The following is a 25,707-nucleotide window of genomic DNA, read 5'->3' as shown; positions in this document are numbered from 1 at the left end:
CATGCCCACCTCACATTTGCATATGTTCTGGGAATCCAAACTTGGGACCTCATGCTTATATGGCAAGTGCTTTAACCACAGACAGGGCTATCTCAGCCTTGTATATACCTTTTAAAAAGACTCTAAACATGGCCAGACATAGCACAGTACTTTCATCATCATAGGCCCTCTTCTATTATGACAACTCTGTGTACTTCCCTGGTTACTATTCTGTTCTGACTGCCATCTGACACAGCCTGTATGGCAGCAGGGAGCACCTTTCACCCCAGAATGAAGGAGCCACCCAGTCCTAGAGTGGCGGTGACAGGGCATTGCTCCCCACATCTCACCACCTCACCTGCATCCTGTTGTCTTCTTTGTAGGCACGATGGTTCTGGGAGGCATACTTCCAGTCCATTAAAGCCATCGCCCTGGCCACCCTACAGATCATCAATGACAGGATCTATCCATATGCCGCCATCTCCTATGAAGAGTGGAATGACCCTCCTGCTGTGGTAAGTGGCTTCCTGTGCTAGCCATGTGAACCATTGGGTGGTAGGAAGGGATGTGTACAACCCAGGAAGAGGGCATTTAAATGCTGCTGTCTCAGAAGAACATTGGGGGCTCCCAATTTATAAACATTAGCTGTCATGAAAGTTAGCTAAGTCCTGATGTAATTCTGGGGGATTCAGGATGCCATTCTTTTCTTTAATCAGGTCTTCCAAACTAAAAGCAGAGGAACAGCAGAGCTAACCCATGCAGTTGAGTATGATAGACATCTACAGACCATGCCATCCAACAGATAACAAGACACTCTTAGCAGCCCATAGGACCATCTCTATAGCACATTAGGTGTCACTGAGCAAGCTAGCCTTAACACATACAAAACACTGAAGCAATTCTACCTTCTTAGACAACAGAACAAAACTAGAAATCAATAAGAGAAACCACAGAGAATACACAAACACTTAGCAATTGAACAGGATACTCTTTAGTTAGCAGTGAGTTATTGAAGAAGTCAGGGAGGAGCCTTAACATTCCCACACTCTGATGAAATGCCGGCACAGCCTACCAAGCTTCTGGGAGAGAAGGGAAGCCAGTTATAGCAGTTACTGTTCAAACTTTAAAAAGGAAATCAATGGTCTGGTCTGATAGCTCAGCAGCAGTTCCAGAGGTACCAGTTCAATTCCCAGCACCTAAATGGCGGCTTACAACCTTTGTAACTCCAGTCTCAGGGATCTGACACCCTCTTCTGACCTGCACAGGTGCCAGGGATCAGTAATACACCTAATAATTAGAAGTACACAAGGTACACTTGCTAATACACAGACATGCACACAGTCAGAACACCTAAACATACAAAGTAAAAATTTTAAAAATCAGAGCAATCTCAAATAAATTACCCAATGATACTGAAGGTTCTAGAAACACAAGAAGCAAACCTAAATGCACTATGGACAGATATCATAAAATCAGGGTGGAAGTTGATTAACTAGAAACTGGAAGAACAATTCACAGAGTTAAAGAGCTGGTTCTTGAACATATGAACAAGACTGATAAAACTCTGACCAAAGTACCAGAGGAAAGAACAGAGCCTTACCAGCAAGATTGGAGAAGAAGGGGAGTTGTTACAGCAGAATCCATCGAAATCTGGAAAATCAATAGAGAATATTGTGGAAACTTTTCAAAAAGCTTAAAAATCTGGAGACAGTAGATAGATCTCCTAAGTATATATCACCTACTGAAATTAAATAGTACAAGAATATAAAGACAACTTAAACAAACCTGCAAGAAGCAGCACAATTGAAGTAACAATGGAAAGTCTTCCCACAAGGAAAAGGCTAGAACTAGGCAGATTCACTACTGAGTATGGGCAAACCTTTAAGGAAGAGCTCACCCAGAACTCACATTGTGCCATAAAACTGAAAATGAAGGACCACCACCAAACCTTCTGTGAAGCCAGTATTATCCCGATACCAAACCAGATAAAAACACAAAACTATAGACCAACTTCTATGGCTGGATAAAAAAAAAAAAATTTCAGCAAAATACTTACAAACCAAATTCAAGAGGACATTAATATCATATATCACAACAAACTTGGGTTCATTCCAGGGATGTAATTAGCTCAACATTTCAACTAGCATGTGAATGGGCAGATGTTGCGTACCAGATGAGTCTACTTCAAGACAGAAATCACACGATCTTCTGTGACTGAGGAAAGACATTAGACGAAGCTTCATGATAAAAGTCCTGAAGGAACTAGGACTAGAAAGAAATGACCTCAGTGTAGTAAAGGCTTTTGGAGGTAAACAGCCAGGCAGTGTTATGCCAACCAGGGAGTATTTCCCCAAACCCTGGGAGTATTTCCCCAAACCCTGAATGAGACGGGTGCTCATTCGTCACTCATAGTCACTAGAGCTAAAGCCGTAAGACAAGAAAAAGAAGCAAGGGGACAAAGTAGGAGACTATCCCCGTTTGCTGAGTCTGTGGGCGCCCCAGAAAGCTCTTAGGTCACGTAAATATTTTCAGCAAAGTGACAGGGCTCAGTAACTAACTTCCCAAGGAGAAATCAGGAAAAGAGTTTCTTTCATGATAGCTTCAGTAAATAAGCAAACAAGTAAGCCTGGGGCACCCTAACCAAGGGGGGAAAGACCTCTGTAGTGCAGTCTGAGGGCACAGACGGAAGAAGATGACACTAGACAAGGGAAATACGTCAGTGCTCAGAGACTGAAGCATTACCTAAAGTAATCCAGAGACTATACAGTTTCCATAAAGATTCCAGTAATGGGCTCCACATAACTAGAAAAAAGAAACAACAACCAGGAAAAAACTCCTAAAATTCATGTGGAAACAGAAAAACCACAGATAGCCAAGAAACGGTTACCAGATGTATTACATGTATGTAGTACTTGATTTCAGATCATACCTCTGAGCCTTGGTGGAAAAGACAATGCAGTACTGGCACAAAACCAGACACGTGTACTAGTGGAATAGAATAGATGACCACTTACTTTTTGATAAAGGTGTCAAAAGCACACAGTGCATAAAAGTCAGCCTCTTCAACGATTGGAGGCACAGAGAGACATGGGGACAGGGGATTCAGGGGCGTCGGGCACTGGAGCCGGAAGGAGGAGATGAAGCCTGAGGTCGACTGGGTCCCAAAATATTGATGACGTAACTGACATATCAGTGCTCTGTATAGATAAGAAGAAATCCCCACAGCACTAGCGGAGTAAGAATGCACTTGGGGCCAACCTGTGTGACACCAGTGTGGAGGACTGGTGTGTGTGGCGATGGGAAGGCATTGGAGGCAGCTTGAGGAACCCAGGAGAGAACTGCTCCAGGTGGAGCCATGTCCGGGAGAGTGACTGTTCTCCCTGGTGAGCCAGAGATGCCGTTCACTCTGAGGGGCGTTCTCAGTCTGGCTTGTCTGCTTTCCTAGCCTGGCTTCTGCTTGCTGAAGAGTTCTCCATTATGGCCCAAGCTACTTCCCTCCAGTATGCCCACCTACTGTTCCTCCCTAGCCCCAGTGTGCCTTTCCTTGCCATCAGCTCCTCTTCCCAGGGGCCTGCACATGCATCCTTCCTCCACAGGGCCTTGCAAACCCCCGCGCAGGAAGCACGACCTCTGAACGTGTGGAATCTGTTTCTTTTTGTTGCCTAAAACACATGGAAGCATAACTTCCTATGAGGTTTTAAACAGCTGCGGGACTCACATGCCAATATGATAGCCATTATTTTGGTCGTCCCCCACATACCACCTGCTTAGAATGTAGGGGAAGTGATAGATGGCCTCTGTAAAGTCTCACGGTGCACACATAATGCCTGTGGCCTGTGCTGGTCCCTTAACTGACAGGTTGTGTAAACAAGTGAGGACGTGAGCTTCACACTGCTGGTAAAGTCCCGTGGGAGCCCCCAGCCCCCTCAGTGTGGAATCTAACTCCTGAACTAGCATATGGTGCTTGTCTGCAGAATGCAGGCAAGTGCTACCAGCGCACTCGGGCAGACTACCTGGGACTTAAGGGCTTCAACCCTTGCTTATCTAGAACTCTAAGAGTAAATAATTGGGAGTTTCAATTCTCTTTTTGCAAGTATAGACTAAGGGAAAATGTGAAAGTGTAGTTTTAGAATGGGTATGCTTGGAGTTTAAGACAGAGTGGTCAAAGTAAGGAACTCAGAGCTTGGTGAAGAACATGAGAACAAAAGGCATAAATCTAGGTGCACATCCAGAAATGCGTTTGATAATTTTCCTTTGGTTCTTTCTTAAATACCTGTTCAGGACACTTTGGCGTTCATCACCTCTGTAGTCAGGCAGGTGATGAGATTTTTGATTTACAGCCAGGGCCGCTCACTCCTGTATCTTCAGTGGAAGCAGTAGGCGGAGGCTGGATAGCAGTGATTCATGTGCAGTTGGCTTTTCCCTCCCCTCAGGAATAGTTAACTGACTCTAGATGAGATTACTCTGAGCCCGGCCTGCAGGGGAGTCTCTCCTAGATTCCAGCAAATTTACAATGTCAGACCCCCGAGGTGGGAGTAGGTGTGGATGGCGGTCAGTAAATCAAGGATGCTCTGGGATGCTCAGAGGTGCGTTGCTGGCCACCGCCTGCTCTGTGCACACTCAGACAGGGCAATGAGAGGTGAGCGCTGTCTCCATTCAATACAGAAGTGGCTGTGGCTTGTGGGTGACAGACAGTGGGGGTGGCCTCCTGCCTCATCACCAGGTGCCTCATTGTTCTAATCAGTAGGGTGAGGGCAGTCACACTGTCCCATTCTCAGGGCCTGGGACGGTTTGCCACAGAGAGCCTTGAGCAGTCTTGGAAGTAGGATGTCTACCGAGATTAGAGACTATGCTTGGGAAAGGTCTCCTCACTGAGCTCAAGCTGGTAAGGGGCATCTAGGGAAAGAGAGAGAGTTCAGACAGTAAAGTGAGGACCAGGGCACAATCCCCTAACCCTGTGAAAAAGCCAGATGAAATAACACAAACCTGTGAGCCCAGAGCTGGGGGTGACTCCCTGGCCTCTACACAAATGTGAATGCATATACAGTCTGCTACACATAAACATTTCCTAGTGTTACTACTGATTACAACTTGAAAAAATATATCTAACCAAAAACACATGTAACACACACACACACACACACACACACACCTACACACAGGCACATCAAAAGTTGTTTTTAAAAAGAAAGAATACAGAGGGGATGGGAGGTGAGAGGTGGGAGGTGGGAGAGATAGCTTAGCATTTAAGAGCTCTTCTAGAGGTCCTGAGTTCAATTCCCAGCACCCACATGTGGCACCATGTATAAATGTAGCCCCATAGAATCTGATGCCTTCTTCTAGTGTGCAGATATACCTGCAGATAAAGCACCCATATACATAAAGCACACACACACACACACACACACACACACGCGCGCGCGCGCGCGCGTGCGCACACATACACATTCATACCTCATGAATTAATAAATGTATTCTGAATGTTCTTAGCTCATCCTGAGGCCTCCTGTCTCTTTGACAGTTTCTCTTTGTCTGCCCACTGATCTGTTTCTGTCTTCGCGCTTGCCAGCCAAATGTTATCATCATCTCCCTAATCCCTGCTTCCTGTCTCACTGTCCCTGCGACCATTTCTGCTCTGGCCAGGCAGCCAGGCTTTCCCCAGACTCCATTCTGATGTCTACTCTCAGATATGTGAGCTGCGGGAGGGCATAGATTGAGACCAGGACAGAGACTGGGTATTTTTTTGCACTGGACTTCTAGCACATGCTAACAAAACTGAACTTGTCTCAGTAACATTCTTTTAAAACATCAAAAGTAATGTCCTCTTAGAATTGTGAATTTCTTCATTATTTGTCTATAATGTGATTTTTGTTTTTTATCAATGTTGTGATTTTATTCACATATTCATTAGATATATTCTTCAAGTTTTAATAAGCAATAACATTAGGAAAGACTGTCATCTCTTTTTCCTTTCTACATTTTCTATGTCAGATATGCTGGCTAGTTTTATGTTAAGTTGACATAAGCTAGAACCATTTTAGAAAAGAAATACTTGACCTTGGCCTGGAACCTGCTAGAAACTTGAGTCCTATGTGCCCACCCCTTGTAGGCAAGCCTATTATATTTTCTTGATTAAGGACTGGTCTGGGAGGGTCAAGCTCACCATGGTGGTGTCACCCCTAGGCTGGTGGTCCTGGGTGCAGGTTGAGCAGGCCATGAGAGCAAGCCAGTAGGCCGCATTCCTTCACGCCTCTGCCTTAGTTCCTGCCTTCAGTTCTTTCTCTGACTTCCCTTCATGATGAACTACAACTGTAAGCTGAAATAAACCTTTTCTTCTCTAAGTTGTTTTGTATCATGATGTTTTATCACAGCAGTGGATACACTAACTAAGACATTAGACCTGGAACACAGAAGAAAAATAGGCGTTCTCATCACAGCTATTGATAAAAGTTAATGAGGAATTTGGGGAGGCAGCTTAAAGTGTGTAACTGTGTAAGGGTAAGATGGGAAAACAAGAAATTGTTCCAGTGAAGTCAGCTAGAGGGATGGCTTACCTGCAGATAAACCGGGATTATCTAAGTATGGGGACTTCCTGTTAGCCTCTGACCAACCCCAAAAGAGTTTAGATGGAGAAAGGGCCAGGGACTGTCTGCACTCTGAGAGGCCCCTGAGAGCTCCTGGGTGGTAGACGCTAGCCATGAGCTCAGTTGGGCAAATGCGAGGTATACATTGGATACAGAGTCCACCTCTCCACCCCAGGATCCGGCGTGGCTATGGTGGGTGCATAGGACTCACATCTCTAGCAGGTTCCAGGCCTTAGGTCTACTGTATGCAGATGCTGCCCCTAGGACCATGTTTTGATGTGGAGTTTGACTTACCCACTACATCTTAGTTCACTGACTGGAGGAGGCAGTCTCTCCCACCTCGGCCCTCAATGCGGCCTGCAGGGTCTAGATCAGAACTATCCAGAGGCTGTTCGTGCGATGTCTGTCACTGCTCTGCCTCCAGCTGAAGGCTGCATGCTCTCAGCTGTCCAGATGGCCATTGCTCACAGCGACTGTGGTTGTTCTGGAAAGATCGCTTAGCTGTAAATGCGAACAGGCAGAAGTTTCACGGAAGCTCGGGAAGGACAGTCAGATGCACGAGGCAGAACTCTCAAATGGGAAAGACACCAGTTTAATGAATTGCACAGTGCAACTCAGCACCACCCGTAGCTTCTGGGTTGTGTACAAAAACCACAACCTCTGAATTCGAGGGCCTGTTCTTTTCCCCAAGGGTCCTTCTAAGGCTGATTCTAGCATCCTTTCCCTCTTACTGCCTAGATAAGGCAAACATACCTGTGGGATTCAGAAACCTACTTTGCATTTTAAGTAAATTCTTGAATTATATTGTTTTTAGAAGTATATCATGAATTGGGGAACATTTGCACAAGTGGCCTAGTAGACTACCTTAAACTCTAGACTTTTCTGTGAAGAGCTGCAGGGAAAGCCTACGTCTCAGATTATCTGTCAGCAGTCAGGGAATAGAGAGTTGGGCCTTGGTCTATGGAATTAAAGACGCAAAGAACTAAGGAGCTTAGCCAGTTTTGGTCAGAGGGAAGATAGGAAGGCCCAGGCCCCAAGCCAGAATTAAATGGGGAGAGCGTATAAGGAAAGTGAAAGGCAAACTTGGGGCGTGTCTGAGATCATAACTGTGTCAAACAAATCTTCTGCAGTGGAAGGGCTCTTCCACAGTATAACAGATATCTGTGTTATAGGCACCCCGAGGGGGACGCATTCCCTACCCCCTGCCTCTATCCTTAGCTAGTGGTCACTCTGAAGCCCCAGCATTCATAGGTCAAACCCCACTGCCTCTTGATTCTGCATGGCATATGCCAACTGAGCAAGTGAATCATGATTCAGAGTGTGTGGAGGCTTGACCTGCTGCAGATGGACCGGGCACACACTGGCTGCCCTGCACCAGGTGTTAGGCTCCCTCTGGTCGGCCTCAGCAATCACGGAACATAGTTTGATGAGTCTCCAAAGTAATGTTTGAATGAGATTTTTCTTATAACCAGGCTGCTACAGTTGTAGATTAGAAAAAATGGCCACATTGCTGTGGCCAGAGTTTGACACTTGATTTTTATCCCAGCCCCCTCCTTTCTCTCTCTGCAATATTTATTTATTTTATCATTTAAAATAGTGCTGTGCGGAGCTACACAGAGAAACCCTATCTCGAAAAACCAAAAAAAAAAAAAAAAAAAAATAGTGCTCTGTCACACGTGTTTTAGTAGTCACTGCATCCTGTTCCCAGGACAGATGCTTTCAACCCTTCCTACTCCCCTCTGCCTGTCTCCCTGCTCCTGTACAAAATGCTCATAGTGGAATTTTAAGTTTCTCACTAAGAGACATCCAAGTTTCTCCAAGTTGGTGCTTCTCCCATTCTCTGCCTTCCCTGTGTTTTTTGTGCATTTCCAGTGCCATCTTGCCATCACTTTCATTAAAATGCTGTTTACCTTGTGTGTAATTGAGGCTGTGAATAGTACTGAGGAACCTCTGTTTTCTGGGGGTTGATAGCTATTTTTTCCTTTTACTTCGTTTGGTTCTATTGCAAATAGTTCTTACTAACCTCCCTTGTTAAAACAGTAAAATAGCCAGCTCAGGTAAAGGGCGGGCTTCCTTTCCTTGGCTTCCAAGCCCTGTCTCCTGCAGTGCAGTGAGTCTTCTTTGGGTCTCTGTATAGCTGTTGTCCTGATCCTCTGCCATTCTGGAATTCCTTTTCCTCTCTGCTTTGTGCTGTTTCCTGTACTAGGGTCTAGCATCTTTCTCTTTCTGGTTTCTTCCTTCCAATGAGCTGTGCACAGAGAGAGATGATGCTCTTCACCTTGGGTGTCTGGAAATGTACTTATTCCCATGCGGTGAGTGCTTGGACTCAGAATTGTGGTGGAGGCAGATTTACTTTGAAATCATTGCTCTGTTGTCTCCTGGTCCTTCCATGTAATCTCAGAAAGAAACATTTTAGTTCTTGGCTTTTAATGTTAACTTTCCCCCACTCTTGGCAACTTCTGTGTTCTAAAAATTTGAGGCTCATGTGCCCCCACATGAGTGGTTTTGCTGACAATGCCGATTCGAGCTCTTTAAGCTGGAAATCCATGCCTTTCAGTGCAGAGGCATTTTCTTCTTGGATGTCGTTTGTTATTTTCTTCTTCTGCCTTCTTGTCTCTCTGCAGCAGCATCTGTCCCCTGCATCTTGTCTCTCTGCAGCAGCATCTGTCCCTTGCATCTTGTCTCTCTGCAGCATCTGTCCCCTGCCCCTTGTCTCTCTGCAGCATCTGTCCCCTGCACCTTGTCTCTCTGCAGCATCTGTCCCCTGCCCCTTGTCTCTCTGCAGCAGCATCTGTCCCCTGCATCTTGTCTCTCTGCAGCATCTGTCCCCTGCATCTTATCTCTCTGCAGCATCTGTCCCCTGCACCTTGTCTCTCTGCAGCCGCATCTGTCCCCTGCATCTTGTCTCTCTGCAGCATCTGTCCCCTGCATCTTGTCTCTCTGCAGCAGCATCTGTCCCCTGCATCTTGTCTCTCTGCAGCAGCATCTGTCCCCTGCATCTTGTCTCTCTGCAGCAGCATCTGTTCCCTGCATCTTGTCTCTCTGCAGCATCTGTCCCCTGCATCTTGTCTCTGCAGCAGCATCTGTCCCCTGCATCTTGTCTCTCTGCAGCATCTGTCCCCTGCATCTTGTCTCTGCAGCAGCATCTGTCCCCTGCATCTTGTCTCTCTGCAGCATCTGTCCCCTGCATCTTATCTCTCTGCAGCATCTGTCCCCTGCATCTTGTCTCTCTGCAGCAGCATCTGTCCCCTGCATCTTGTCTCTCTGCAGCATCTGTCCCCTGCATCTTGTCTCTCTGCAGCAGCATCTGTCCCCTGCATCTTGTCTCTCTGCAGCAGCATCTGTCCCCTGCATCTTGTCTCTCTGCAGCAGCATCTGTTCCCTGCATCTTGTCTCTCTGCAGCATCTGTCCTCTGCATCTTGTCTCTGCAGCAGCATCTGTCCCCTGCATCTTGTCTCTCTGCAGCATCTGTCCCCTGCATCTTGTCTCTCTGCAGCACCTGTCCCCTGCATCTTGTCTCTCTGCAGCATCTGTCCCCTGCATCTTGTCTCTCTGCAGCATCTGTCCCCTGCATCTTGTCTCTCTGCAGCATCTGTCCCTGCATGGTGAATGTGGGGAGCAGCCCTGCTGCTTTCTGTTCTGTTTATGGAACATTTCCTTCCTTTTCTTTTGGTTAAAAAACATTTTTTATTTCAAACTAATCTTTCATATCAGTTCTTATTTAAAGAATACATTACTTTCCATCTCTGAAAATATTGTTTGTGATTACATTTATTTGTTATTTCCTTTTTCTTTTTTAATTTCTTATTTGTTCTTTTGTAGTGAGGCTTCCTTTAAGCACCTGGTCAGTGGTGGTGTCAGTTCTTGTGAGTGAGGCAGGGAAAGCTGATTGGAAGATCTGGGCTTGGATGAGCTGCCAGTGATGGGCTGCATGTAGTCAGGAAGGTGGGGGCCCAGGCATCTGTCCAAATGTCAGTGGTAATGGTTATTTCTCTTAAGAGTGGTTTATTGCTCTGGGGAATTATCCTTGTGCCCCAGGGTGAGGGTCAGAGAAGGGATGAATAAGTGTGGGCCCCAAGCCTTTGAGAACTGAGTAAGGGAAGGAGACGGAGCCCTTACCCTTCATTTTGTAGATGATACCTTGGCACCCTGTGTATTAGTCAGGGTTCTCTGGAGTCATAGAACTTATGGAATAAGTCCCCCACCCTCTCAGCTAAGAATGTAGTAGTTGCTAGTAGTTGCTCAGCCCCACAAGGCTGGAGGTCTCAGCCAGTCTTCTTTATATGCTGGGATCCAGAAACTGTAGGCTCCATTGCCGGTGAAGGAATGTCTGTGTTAGCTAGGCAAGGTCAAGCGGGAGAGCAGCAGAGGCTGCTTCCTTTATGTCCTTATTAGACTTCCAGCATCTTCCTGCCCCACGATTGGATTTAAGGCCTAGGTCTTCCTTCCTCAAAGGTCTGGACTAGACTAGATGTGGATTCATCCACCTCAGACCAAGCAAGAAGTCTCTCACAGCTGTGCCCTCCATTTCTGTATTGTAGTTCTTTGCAGATATAGTCAGGTTGACAACAGCCATCACACCCTGCCTCTGCTTCTCCAGTTTTCTGGATTCCTGGTGAGATCTCATTGTATCAGAAGTCAGTGTCTGCTGCTTTGGTTATATTGTTTCTTGGAGGCTTTGTAATTTTGGAGCATGAGTGTAGGTGTGTGTGTGTGTGTGTGTGTGTGTGTGTGTGTGTGTGTGTGTATTTTCTAGGGTCTTGTTCATTCTGCTTTGCTTCATTCCTTTATTGTCAGTGATTATTTCAGGAGTTACTGCTTCTCCAGGTACTCCAGAGATAAATCATGCCCCTTCCCTCAGCCCCTCTGGACCTTCACATAGACTGTTACATTCAAACCTGCACAAAGACTGCTTTCCACTAAACTTTCCCAAGGAGATCTTGACACTACCCCAAGCTCAGGCCCAGAAAGAGGAGTATGTTGTGTTGCTTGTGTCTCTTTGTAGATGGCTTTTCCTGATAGTCTTCCTTCCTTTGGTCACACAGGCTTCATGTCCAAGACTCTCCCCTCCACCCACCCCACCCCACCCCGCCTCAAAGGCACTGGTGCTGAGTGTCATCTTTTCTCCTGGCACAGCCTCTGCCCTCCTGCTGTCACTTTGCCAACTCCACTGCCTTCTGCCCCAGGTCTCCACTTTGTTCCTGGCCTGGGATTTCTTTTTTCCTGTGACCTCAGCTGCATGTTGAAAAGGAGTTTTGCTGTATTTTATCCTACATTTCTATGTGTTTTACAGCGAGAGAATTTTTTGAAAAGAAACACCGCCATGTGTTTCAGCTTCCAACAATTTGTCAGACCCAGATCCACCGCTGGCTCCTACCCTGTTCCTTTTGCTCTTGTGGGTCTGTGCCTCCTTTCTTCCCCCAAGAAGAAACAGAGGAAAGCACAGTAGACAAAACATATGCCTTAGTGAAATTCCAGAGAATTAAGAAGTGGCTGTGTTACGGAGGCCGTCCCTTCCACCTCACCAGCTCTCCCGAAATGCTGTGTCCCTGCCATCTCACAGACAGACACAGACTTGGGATTTCTTGCTCATAACTGTGGTGGCCCTTTAAGCTCAAATGTCCTGAGCTGTAATTTAATCATTCCCAAGAGTGCCTGTGAAATCTTCCCACCTCACAGTCGACCTTGCTGATGGAGCCAATGGACTGACAACACACAAGTCTACACATGTGTTCTTTCAAACTACTAGAATTTTTCAAGCATGAGGTAGTTAGGTGAGCTTGTAAATTTGCTTACCCTCTCGTGAGAAGTAGTGGTTTAGTAGCCCCACTTGCTGTCTTTAGACTACAGGTGAGCCTCGGCCGTTGGAATCAAGTGCAGCATGAGTATTTCCATGGAGGTCTTTCTTTCAGATGTCTGTATCCTCATGGGCTCGAGGTGAAGATTGTGTGTTTGTTCTAAAAATAACCCCAGCCCTGTGTACTATCCGTGTCAAACAGAGGAATTGTTATTTTTAATACGTCAAATTGTAAACCAATAAAATCAATGGTTGTTATTTTTCCCAATATCTTAAGCAGTCATATCATAGATATATTTAGTGAAATTTATTGCTTACAGACTGTTATAACTCATGAATTATTGAAAGTATCAACATCTGGAATCTTCTTTTTGCTCATTCTAAATTCCTTTAATATGGCTTATGTGGAGCTGTTCACTGGCTTATGTCCATCCCACTGACGGAGGCCACAGCCAGATGAGGTTCTTATAAATGATCGCCTTCCTTTCCAAGCATGAGGAAGACAAAATGTCAACTTTTTCCTCTACTACCTGAAAAGCAATCAGTGGCCACCCTTCCAGCTCCTCCTGACAGTAGTTTGGCACTGTAAATGGAGGGTGGGCATCTGGCCAAGTATAAAAGATTGAAGTGGCCAAGCCTCAGCTAATGGCAGGAATTTTCAAGAGGGAGTCAGGTGGGTTTAACCCCTGAGCCTTCAGTAAGCTAAGTGCAGCCCAGATATTTCTGAAATGCGTGTTCCTCCTCCCTTACTGCTCACGGTCTGAGGGACTTTCCCTCTGTAACAATTGGCTATCTGTGGGGCTGGGCTCAGAGGTGCTAATGGCTACAGAGGAGTAGTGTCACAGTTAATTCCTGATTACTTATTGGTGTCTGGCCCTTCAAAGAAAAGGACATTTTAGAATCAAACCTGAGTTCAGGAACATTCACTAGTTTGACCCTGTATGGGTTTCTTACCTCTTTGAAATTTATTATCTTTATTTGTAAAGTGGGAATAGTGTAGGGTAATTCTTAAGTAGTAAGATTATGAAAAATTGGATTTATAATTTATAAGGAAGTCTTTTGTGAATGGCACAGTACTTTAAAACATTGTTACCATTGTGGCCCCAATGCAGCTGATGTCAGTGTCTGTGTGTGATCCCGTGGGTATAAAACCCCACTGATGTATAGCCCCTGTGTGTGGTGTGTGTGTGTGTGTATGTGTATGATTCTGTGGGTGTAAAACCCCACTGATGTATAGCCCCTGTGTGTGTGTGTGTGTGTGTGTGTGTGTGAGTGTGATCCCGTGGGTATAAAACCCCACTGATGTATAATGTATAGCCCCTGTGTGTATGTGTGTGTGTGTGTGTGTGTGTGTGTGTGTGTGTGAGAGAGAGAGAGAGAGAGAGAGAGAGAGAGAGAGAGAGATCCTGTGGGTGTAAAACCCCACTGATGTATAGCCCGTGTGTGTGTGTGTGTGTGTGTGTGTGTGTGTGATCGTGGGTGTAAAACCCCACTGATGTATAGCCCGTGTGTGTGTGTATGTGAGGGGGGATCCCATGGGTATAAAACCCCACTGATGGCTAAGTCTCTGTGCACAGTTGTGTGAGTGCATAGATATGTGCTCTTTCTCTTAGAGACAGATAATCTCCAGGTTGCTCCGAATGCCCAAGCCTTGGTGAATGCTTTGTGAACATCAGTTTTATTTTCTTGCTCAGGGAATAAGAGCTATAAAGGAAAGTCTCTACATATCCCTACATGAGAATTAGCATTTCTCTCAAGTGTTTCCAATCTACACTTCTTGAATCTTTGTATGCAAGAACCACAGATAGAGATCAGGATATACAGTGCCTTATCATATGGGAACAGGAGTTTATAAAGAGATGGGATTCTGTTTACAGCAGGGCGTTCCTTACACCCAGGTGACTGTCTTAAATATTTTTGTTTTGGATCCTTTCACCCAACAGCAGCGCTCTGCTAACTCAGCTCTGACTGGTGAAGGGAGTGAGACATTCAGGACCTTCCTCTGGGCTAGGGCGCAGTTCAGCGGCAGAATACCTGCTGAGAGTGCAGGAAGCCCTGGGCGTGATCGCAGCACCACAGAATCACCATCACTGTCATCTGTAGTGAGGGACCCCTCACCTTTTGGGTGACAAAACTGAAGAACTATAGCCTATGTAGAAATTCTCTGTTTCCATCATTTCAACTGTTATATAATTACCGCCAATTTTCATAAGAATTATTTTCAGCGAACTTACACACAAACATGGCCCTCAAATTAAGGCACATGGTAGTGAATGACTAACTTGATTGAGTGAATGTAGAAAGATTTCTCCCAACTGAGCAAGAAACAACCACAGTAGCACCATGGGTGAGTTTAACTAGTTGCTGAGCCCTGAAAGGAAGCCAAGCCCTGAAACAGATTGGTCCTCACTGCCCGGGGAAGATAGGTGTTCACTGTAGAAATCCGTAATCTCTGGTGATGCAAAGATTCAACATGACCACTATGCAGATGGGGGGATGGGGAACCGGATTTGTCACCTGTGAACCTTCTAGACCAAGACATTGAGAGCTGTGTCTGTGTGACAAGAAGATGGGACCTGCCTGGATTGGCTCAGTGCTGACACCTGTGCTCACAACCCATCCCACCCCACAAGGCTGTCAGCCAGGTTCACACCGCAAGGCTAGTCCAGATACGGTGAGGGGAAACTGGGTAGAGCAGGCCCGAACACTCAGACCCCGCCTTGAGGAACTTGTCTTTAGTCTAGGTCTCAATCCTTTCAGTAAAGTGCTAAGAGAAGCAAGGAGCCCCCATCAGAAAGATGATGAAAAACCATGAAGCCTGAGTAAGAATGGCAGACACCCAGCTATCGGGACACCCGTGTAGACTGGAGGCTGAGGTCCAAAGAAATGGTCAGAAAACAGCCAACGTGTCAGCCGTGGGCACTGCAGGGTGTGGAGAGCAGAGGTGTGCGGCCTACACACCGGTGCGCTTGGAACTGCAGGAAGGGGGAAGAACTAGAGAAAGAGGATTTGTTTGGAAAGGAAGGTGGCTGAGAGTTTCAAGAAATGTTACACAGCACTAGGCCTCAGACCCAGGAAGACCAACAAACGGAAGGCAAGTCATTACAAATAAATGTGAGATAGGAGCCCACAGTGAGCTGGGTCTCCAGAGAAGACCCCATTATCCGGAGGACAGAGAAGTGTTTGAATCTACCCCATCACTGTGGCTCTCCGTGTCTTCAGACATGGCAGGGGAGGCATATGTGATCAGAAACACCCCCCTGCACCATGTCAGCAAGAAGCTCACGGAGAAGCGCATGGAGGCAGGCGGCAGAGCTCCTCACTGACTGACTGACTGGCTGTCCGTGGAGTAGGCGGCAGAGCTCCTGACTGACTGACTGACTGGCTGTCCGTGGAGTAGGCGGCAGAGCTCCTGACTGACTGGCAGCTACCTCTCCCTATAGCTGACTGTTGTCTTAGTCTTCTGGCCTTTGAGTTTTGTGGCCCCTCTGTCTGTTTCATGTGTCATCAATGAAGTTTGGCTTCTGGCATTATTCTTGTTTTTCAGAGCAACCAGCTATTATTCGGGAGGCAGGAGGTTGACTCCAGATTTGTCTTTAATTTTTTCCTCTGTGAACGGGAGACACATGGGCCCGTCAGCACACTCTGGAAAGAAAGCTGTGGGTAGTCAGAGCTATAGAGGTTTAATGGTTAAGGCAGCATGGGCCACATTACTGATTGCCCCTTTCATATCTCCCAGTAACCATTAACATAAATATCATCTCACCATTTTAGACAGGGGACACCACCCTTGTGCGAGCGAGTAACATGATGTGAACTCTTAACCCTCTCGTGGCTTCCTTTGCTTCAGAGCCCGTGGCCCACATCCACCCGTAGACTCTTTGAACCTGGGGAGGAAGGAAAGGGTTAACTCCTGTCGGTGTTGCCCTTTGACCATTGCAGGATAAGAGGCATGATGAAATACTTTTCAAAGTCTTCTGTGGAAACACATCATGCATAATTGGAGCAAAAAGAATAAATCAAAGCTTTCTGCCCCACCCCCTCTAGTCTGGTAATTCGTAATTGAAACCACATTGAAGTAAGGGTTGATAACTTCAAAACAACAAGACTGCCCTTTCTATCAAGGTAGGAATAGGTAAGGCTGCTCATTACAGGGGCTCCAGGCTTCTGTGTAACAGCCAGTCCTCTTCCTCTCTTCTCTGACGTCTCATTTTTCGCTCAGGAAAGTGCCACTGTTTACATCAAATATAGGCCGACTTAATGTCTCTCCTAGTCTCTTGTTTCTGCATGAAGTTATACAGAGGGACGTGAAGGTCTCTGACATGGCGAGCAAAGGGAATTAGGTTTCCAGTTGTCCTTGGCTTCTCTGTCTGGTACTGGGACTGCTCAGTTGACGAGACCTATAAGTAATTACGAAAAGCAGCCTCCCCTCCTGATTCTACAGTCCCCAAGTCATCCCAACAAGACCTTTTCAGGATGGCTGGCCAAGTTTGTTTCTGCACAGTAACTATGGCCAGGATGGCTTCAGGCTACCATAATCTCTGATTGTAAGAACTCCAGGACAGGGCTGCAGAGGTGAGGTACAGGAACCCCTTCCTCCATGCGCAGCCCGAGTTGGAGTCTTTTGAGAAAGAAACCACTTGATTACCCTTGACCTTAAGGTTGGTCTCCCCAGGCCACTCTTGTAAGGCATCCTGAAACAGGAGTCTTCTAGAAAGGAGCCTACGAGCCTTCCACTGAAGTGACGGCAAGCACTTCCCATGGCTGACATTGAGACTGAACGGTTGCCATGGTTATTATGAGCTACTTTTGTGTGACTGCAATTTAGCAATGAAAGGTTTCTTCATGGGATTCCCACAGCAAACATCCATTGTCCGGTGAGGTGAGCAGGGTAGGAGGATGAGTGAGAGAAGGGCTGGGCAGCGTGGCCAGGGCCAGGGCTTTGGTAGAATAACCTCCACTTCACCCATCTCCTAATGCCTCTGAGTGAGCAGATTCCCGAGAAGTGGTGGGTTTGGAAGTGCCGCCATCCTAACTCACGGATGGCGCTACCTTCTTCCCGTGCCCACTGCTGGGTGTGTCTAGCTGCAGTGGAGACTTACTCAGGCACGAGGGCTAGCTGACAGCAGTGTTTGCTTTCTCCTTGCAGAGCCAGGGCCTTGAGTAAATTATGGAGGTTTTAACTTGCCTGATTTCCTGCAGAAAGTGGGGTCAAGAGGTCCCAGACTGTAGACACTCTCTGTGACCAGCCAGCAGGGGTCAGTCCTCAAAGGTATTTCAGAGGTGACTAAATGTCCCTTTCCAGTGGGATATTTCTCTGGACTTGGTTTGTTGACCTTCCTGCAGTGGCACAGAACTTCTGTGAAGGCATGTGCCCCAATTAAAAGCTGCCTTTGCTCTACCCTGCTGCTGAGCTCTGCAGCCAAGTGGAATTATGTTCAAGGAGGGGGTGGTGCTTGGTGCAGAAGCTCACTGCTCACCAAGGCTTCCTACCTGTGAACGTTAAAGGCAGACATGTTCACTCCTCAGTGACACACTCCTAGGAGAAGAGAGAGTCAAAAGAAACAAACTGGGCAGTCCTAGGGTCTGCCCATAGGATGGGCTGCTCAGTCCTTGGCCTCAGCCTGTCTGATCCTCCGTCTCTGAACTCTGCACAGGCTGCTCAGTTGGCAGCCCTCCCCTGCTTCTCCCTTCGGCAGCTTGCTTCCCCAGGATGGGAGTGCTGCTGGATCTCTGCTTGCGGCTGTGGAATCCCATTTGGTACCCTGTTGTACTGCCTGCTGTTTGGCACTGTAATTTATCATTCTACCCTGCTGTCTTCCCCATCCAATCACCTCATTGTTGTGAGTGAGGAATGTGTTCATCTTTGCATCCTGGACACTGATCTAGGTTTGGAGGACATGATTAGGAAATGTAGACACAAGGAATGTGTTCCTAGAACATTACTGGTACGAGTGGTTTCTGCATTGCCAATATATTGTGGCAGACAAAAGCACACAGTAAACTGCAGGGTAAAAAGCAGGGTAAACTAATAGCCATGTATTCTATTCTAAGTGTTGCATACACAATCTCATGTAAATTCAACACCATTTTTCACAGGGAAATAGATACTGTCATGGTTCTATTCTTAAAGATGGGGAAATGGCTGCTGACAGATATATGTTTTCACGTCATAAAGCTAATCAGTGGCAAGACCTGTGGGTCAGTTAAATATTGCAATAAAATTCTATAATTCTGAACATGGTGAGATTCTTAGGAAGTACTTCTAAGATGAATTAACCAAATTGGAAACTATTTCAAAACTCATGCTTCCTGTCTCTACACAGAGGACAATTGTAGAAGGGCCTCTGTCATCAGATACTAGTCTTCTGTTCCCCAGCATTTGGGATGGCACAGACACTGTTGCAGGCACTGGGTGTTATGTCCCTGTCCTCACAGAGCCTTTGGTGTGGTTGAAACAGAGGTTCAAAAGGGAAAGAACAAATGATGAAAATAAAATAGTCTATTTGGATGATTAGCAGAGGTAGAATTCAAGTAAACCAGGACCCTGAGGGTGCTGGAGAGGAGGTGTGATTTTAGACAGTGTGCTGAGACCCTAGACGGCTCACACAGCCCCACTTCTGCGATGTGAAAACCCACTGCACAAGGTCAGTCACTGGATCCCTTCCCCTGGTGTCGTGGATGCCCAGGACGGTATATTCCCCACTTTTATGCCAAGTAGCACCACCTAGAAAAGTAACAGCAGTGTCACAAGGACATGAGAGAGAAACTGAGACACAGGAGGTATAAAGTACTTTACCCAAGTTACACAGCTGCTAAGCAGGAGACTCTGGACTTAGCTGAGGCCTCCTGGTTCCCAGGCTCAGCAGTCGAGCTGACTCACTCTGGCAGTGTGTCCGACTCTGAGGGATCTGTAGCTCACGTGTGTGTCCTGTGCTCCTCTTCTCGGTCTCTGGAGTTCCAGGAAACGGCTGGCCAGATTCCAGGCCGGTGAGCGCCTTTCCATCTGCCGCCCATGTGCTGCCCTCCCCGGGGCTCCAGCCCTGTTTGGGATGCAGGAGGATAGTGTGGGAATGACTCTTCTTCCCAGAAAACTGTCCCTTTCCTTCTTCCCTGCCCTGACCACCCACTTCCTAAAGGCACCAGGGAGATATCTGTCATCTGGTCAGAGACAGTTCCCTCTCCTGGCAGCACCTTGAAATCAGCCCAGTGCCCTCAGGGTGCCTCGGGTTAAATTCCAGGGCGCCCATCCTCTGAGGCTGGCTGTGCATGCCTCTGAACCTTTTCTGTGCAGGCTGTGCAGACGTTCAAGTATGCTGCCATTCTCCTCCCTCCTCCCACAGCACAGACCTTGTTTTGTTGTTTTAATCGTTTTTCCTTCTGCATCTGTGGGGTAGTTACCTTTGCAACTGTGTGTGCCCACTCTGTCTCGGAGCTGTATGTGTGGTGTGTTTGTATGTACTTTCTACAGTCACAGTTCTTAAGGGGAGATTCTTGCTTATTGGCCCAGAATTGATAATAAGGAACAAGAATTTTTAGGACTATTGTTTTAGTGACGAGGTAGATATATTGACCACTGACATCCCTCCCTCTTCCTGAAGTCACACCCGCTGATTGTGTGTGTGTGTGTGTGTGTGTGTGTGTGTGTGTGTGTGTGTGTGTAGAGGAATGTGGGAGGGGCTGGAGCCTAACTGCCTGGGCTGTATGAGTTCCATCACTCCCTGTCTGGATCACACTGAACACAATTTGTGATCTCCAGCCCCAGACTTCCATCACCTGTGGTGAGAACAGTCCTGCCTAGGGGGTTGAGTTTCAAAGGAGCTGATGGATGCGACCCTGTGCGTGGCACTTAGGGGCTGCTCACTGAGCCTTGCCTCGTTCTACCCATTAGATGATCTTAAACATTCTTTATTTCAAATGGTGTTTTTCAAGTGGCTCATAAGGCTCATAATGTCCGGGCATGTCACTTGGGATGGTAATGGCAGAAGGCACCTAAGCAGGCCAGGAGGAGTGCCTGTGACTTATGAACAAGGCTACCTGCTGACTTAGCAGTTCCATAGAAGTCAGGATCAGATGACGAATGAGGATTGAAGCAGAAACACAAAGGGTTCCTAGGAAGGTAGCAAGAATCTAAGGTCTGGACACTGACGTTCAACCACTGTCCTCAGGCCGCAGCTCGGGGTCAGTGTGACGTCATGGCTCCCTCGGCTGTGAAGTCTAGTGACGGCCATCTCTGGCCAGCTAGGCTTTAATATCCTGGTCATATTAGGGCTGCCGGGATCCCATTCAGACTCCCGAGTCCCCATCCCATGTGTATCCCATGTGTTTATGTACATTTCCTGGCCTGCACTGTCACATCTGGCAGACAGCTGTTGTCACATGTGTGGTGATTGGTGTCCATCAGTGGCATAGATAAGATTGATAGGGAATCCAGAGACTAAAGGGTTATAGGGAAATGCAGGGCAGCCAGAATGATAGGTGGGGTTTTCCACATTCTCCTCCTCGTGAAAGGTGTAGTTCTGGGCTACTAACATACAGTTGTGGATCTAGTTAATGACACCTATTGTATACATACAAGCCATTTAGAATGGAAATGTTACCTATATTTTATCACGTTTTTAAAAAAATAATGTAACATGCCAGCACCATTGTGTTCTGTGTATGTATAGTATATATGTGTACATATGTAGTTGGGAGGGGATGAGCTATGCATGTCTATTTTACATATAGAAGCCATAGGAAGATGTCGGGTCTGAGTTTTTATCTCCACTCTGTCTTACTGCCTTGAGACAAGGTGTCTCACTGAGCCTGGGCTCTCCTGTTGTGCTATCCTGGGTAGCTGGCAAGCCCTAGGAATCGTCAGTCTCAAGTTCCCATAGTGCTGGAGTTATAGATGCCTGTGACCGCACCTGGCTTTTTACATAGGTTCTGAGGATGTCGTTGTGCTTGCTGAGCCAGCATTCTTACTGCAGGGCCGTCTTCCCAGGCCCTGTTGTATTCTTAAAATGGCCGGCTTGTAGAGAACATGAATTCTAGTCAAAGGAAGCTCTTAAAATATGAAGGTTATTTTAAATATAGCTTCCTATCTATCATTAGCACAGAAGAATTTTTACTTACATTGTTATATTTAAATCATGTAACATTCTAATGGTAGGTAAAAGATCATATTGCTTTTTTCTTTTACTTTCAAAACTTTATTTTGACCACATTTCTAATCTGTGGAGAGATTTTGAGACTGGTCCAGCAAATTCATGTTCACAGCCAGATTCACCTTTGCAGAGTGTCCCTGGCTCCGCTGTGAAGGAATGGCGCTAGTTTCACAGTTGTATCTTTCTGGCTTCTTTACTTCTCTGTTTTAAACGCCCCGGGTTTGCTCTTTCTTGGTCCCTTGCAGTCTGAAGTTTTTGCTGTCCCATGGAGAGCATGGTTCATTTCTGTGACAGATTCATTTGTTCATATTCTGTGGTTTGGGGGGTGGCTGTTGTGGCGGCGGCGGCTGCTGCTGCTGCTGCTGCTGTCATTTCTGGGATTGCCTATTAGATGGATGCTGGACTGACTGCCCTGCTTTCTGTCCTATTTTTCTTCTGTTTTTTTTTTTTTTTTCCTTTGCTGGCTTGGAATATCTTACTATCTCTTAAATTAGAAACCTCACCCTTAACACACACACACACACACACACACACACACACACATTTCTCATGGCTTTTAACATCCAAGAGTTCTTTCCAATCTTTGACAGATATTTTAAAATAAAAATAACTTTTTCATTGGCTGGAAACCCTTTTCTCCCTAGGGATATCATTTGTTGTTTCTAACTTGGTTCTGTGTGTCCATTGTCTGTCTGCTCTGAGCTTTGTTTATTCCTTTGATTTGTGCCACTTCTGCTAAAGACGCTCTTGAGCTGTCTGTGATTCTAGAATCTGTTCATGATTAAGAGAGGAGATGCTAAAAGCTGATCTGTAGGTCTTTGTACCTTGTGGACCCAGGTACTGCCTGGGGGTTCCCTGGGAGCCAGAGGTGCCCAGACAGCCACATGGCTGGGGTTGGAGCAGGGAAGGAGCCACAGGGCTCCTCACGCAACAGTCAAGTTTTATCGAGTTTGTCTCCTGTGCTTCTCTTCCTGACTGGGGAATCCATTTCCACAGAGAAACAACGTGGCTGAGTTAGAGAAAGGAGGGTTATGAGTTGGACTCTAACGTCCTGATACAGCCTTTTAATCAGCCCTCTGCCTTTAGTTCTGCTCCTCCCGGCAGGTTCAAGTGGGCATGCTCTCTCCGCCCGTGGCCCTCTCCGCCCGTGGCCCTCTCCGCCCGTGGCCCTCTCAGCTCTCCTAGGCTTCCAGCTCCTCTGCCATCTTCCTGCTGTCATGGATTCCCGTTCTTCTATAGTCATTACTTGCCATCTCAGTGGTTTGGGGGAGGAAATGGAGGCAGATGTGTGTTTTAAATCTACCGTATGGAAACACCTTCTCAGTTCAGGTGTTCTGTGCCCTTTTCAGTGGTGTCACCTGGTGAGGAGGGGACACTTGTGAGAATGGCCGAGCTCTTACTGGTGTTGGGCAAAGCCACCACCCTGCTGCCGCTCCTCCCCTGACCCTTGTCCTCCTGTCTTCTTGCAGAAGTGGGCTAGCGTGAGCAACCCGCTCTTCCTGCCGCTGATCCCGCCACAGTCACAAGGCTTCACTGCTATCGTCCTCACCTACGACCGTGTGGAGAGCCTCTTCCGGGTCATCACTGAGGTCTCCAAGGTGCCCAGTCTATCCAAGCTGCTGGTGGTCTGGAATAACCAGAATAAAAACCCTCCAGAAGGTAAGGAGAATGACGAGGTGTAGTGTCAGAAGGGGCCGTCTGGGGCCTCCCTGCACCCCTAAGTTGAGCTGACTTAGGGGTGGACCCCTGTTCCCATCCTCCAAGGCAGTGTGACCCTGCTGTTCAGTCATCGCTCCACAAGTGTTCTCGGGTGGCCCAGTGAACTCTGAGCCCTGGCGTAGGTGGAGCCACAGTTTGAGAGCTTGAGAGTCACGGGGATCAAAGGCTGTCTGCCTTGGGAAAACAGGTCTCAGCTTCCCTCTGCCATCCCAGCTGATTTGTTTACATGAAAACTCAGTTTACAGGGCATTAGTTTTCTGCTCCTTATCTCTCTTTTGATACTGAGCCGTCCTTCAAGGAAACAAAAAGCGATAGACAGCCGCTGCTGGGATTAGGTCAGCTCCACAGCCCCTGTAGCCTTGCAGCCTACAATGGGTTCTCACAGGAGCTGGCTGGATGCTCCAGCACTCGCCCCTGCCTTAGCCACCCGTCATCTGCTGCAGCCACTAGGGTGAGGCCTGTTTGATTAATTGGATTTGTTTTTAATTCGGGATGCATAAGAGTTCATCCCACCTGCATTTAGCGTCTGGTTCAGCCTGTCTATTACTGACCCTAATCCCAGGGACTTCAAAGCCCCTGCCCTTTAGAGCCCTATTAAAGCCAGGAAGTTTCTGATGGCGTAGAGCAAGGAATGAGTTTGAAGTCTGTAATGTGCACCGCTGTCACCGGTAAGGTCTAGTTTATTGCCTGACAGTAGTATCTGTGCTTTTGATGGCTGGTCCCCTTTAACGGGTTACACTGATGTCAGGCTGGCCAACCCTGGGAGCTACAATGGTGGGTGAGCGTCCAAGCCATGAGAAAGCATCAGTTCTCTCTGTGAGGCGATTCAGAATTCGATGGAGAAGGTTCTGTACTGTCTCCCAACACATGCTTAAAAAACAGCACTTCATGGCATGTTTATTCTCCGAAAGAGCCACACGCTCGCCTTTAGATTTGAGGGATCTTCATTTGAGTAAAATAGGTTTTTAACTTTTTTTTTTTTTTTTTTTTTGGTTTTTCCAGACAAGGTTTCTCTGTGTAGCCCTGGCTGTCCTGGAACTCACTCTGTAGACCAGGCTGGCCTCGAACTCAGAAATCTGCCTGCCTCTGCCTCCCAAGTGCTGGGACTGCAGGTGTGCGCCACCACCGCCCGGCTGGTTTTTAACTTTTTAAACTTTATTTATTGTATGTGTTAGGATGAAGTATATGTACACAGGTATGGACTTCAGCGTGGAGGTCTGAGCACAACTTTATTATTTATTTGCATGTGTGCATGCCTGCATGTCTGTGTGTATGTGTGTGTGTGTGTGTGTAATGCCTGCATGTGTGTGTGTGTGTGATGCCTGTGTGTGTGCTACCTGTGTGTGTGTGTGCTGCCTGTGTGTGTGTGTGTGATGCCTGTGTGTGTGTGTGTGTGAGAGAGATGCCTGTGTGTGTATGTGTGTGTGTGTGTGTGTGTGTGTGTGTGTGAATGTGTGCGTGCACGCGCATGGCATGTGTGTGGAGATCAGAGCACAACTGGTAAGATGATAAGACTGGAAGATCAAGCTCAAGTGCTTGTAGGCTGGCGGCTGCCCCTCCACTGAACGACCTTCCCTCTACCTCACACCTCACACAAGAGTGTCTGGGATCAAGCTTAGGTGGTTATGCTGTTCAGAGGGGCCCTTTACTAGACCAACTCCCAGGCCTAGCAACTAGCTCTTTTAAATAAAAGCCCTATGTTATGTCCCCAAGCATAGCTGCATTTTTTTTATTTGCTAGATATTCATGCCAGTTTTTTTTTTTTTGCTTGTTATTATAATGTGACCGGTTTTAGAATTTCTGATTGGCTGATTCTTAATAAGAAAGTAAAGCTGAGTATGGTATAACACACCTAAAATCCCATCCTCAGTGATGTCAGAAGATGGTGAAGGTGGTGGTGATGGTGATGATGGTGGTGGTGATGGTGGTGATGGCGATAGTGGTGATGGTGGCAATGATGGTGGTGACCATGGTGATGGTGGTGGTGATGGTGGTGATGGTGGTGGTGATGGTGATGATGGTGATGATCATGGTGATGGTGGTGGTGGTAATGGTGGTGATGGCGATAGTGGTGATGGTGGCAATGATGGTGGTGACCATGGTGATGGTGGTGGTAGTGATGGTGATGATGGTGGTGGTTATGGTGGTGGTGGTTATGGTGGTGGTGGTAATGGTGGTGATGGCAATAGTGGTGATGGTGGCAATGATGGTGATGGTGGTGGTGGTGGCGATGATAGAGAAGGAAAGGGAGAGGGGAAAGAAGATATGACATATAATCTAAGATGGAAGGATAAGGATGCTTATGCAAAGAAACCATAAAAGAAAATTTAAATGACCCATGGAGGACAGGAATTGGAGAGAGCGTCTCTAGAACTCCTAGCTTCATGAGTTATAGCTGCCTTTTCTGAAAGGAGTGGAATAGAGGTTCAAGTCCTGCACTGCTAACTGGCTCCATCACTTCCAGAGGATGAACATACT

General features: G+C 46.9%; 1 protein-coding gene across 1 annotated transcript in view; it reads left to right on the top strand.

Annotated features, from left to right (window-relative positions):
* The window catches only part of Ext2 (exostosin glycosyltransferase 2), a 135,702-nt gene that overhangs the window by 63,827 nt on the left and 46,168 nt on the right, over positions 1-25,707 (top strand). The window contains exons 8-9 of the mRNA XM_052183056.1: positions 363-494; positions 22,980-23,169. Of these exons, the coding sequence (XP_052039016.1) occupies positions 363-494; positions 22,980-23,169 (322 nt within the window). The remainder of the gene's footprint in view (positions 1-362; positions 495-22,979; positions 23,170-25,707) is intronic.

This window comes from Apodemus sylvaticus, chromosome 5 (assembly GCF_947179515.1).
Source record: "Apodemus sylvaticus chromosome 5, mApoSyl1.1, whole genome shotgun sequence".
NCBI lineage: Eukaryota > Metazoa > Chordata > Mammalia > Rodentia > Muridae > Apodemus > Apodemus sylvaticus.
Note: the sequence above shows the minus strand (reverse complement) of the source record. Positions and strands in the feature narration are given on the sequence as shown.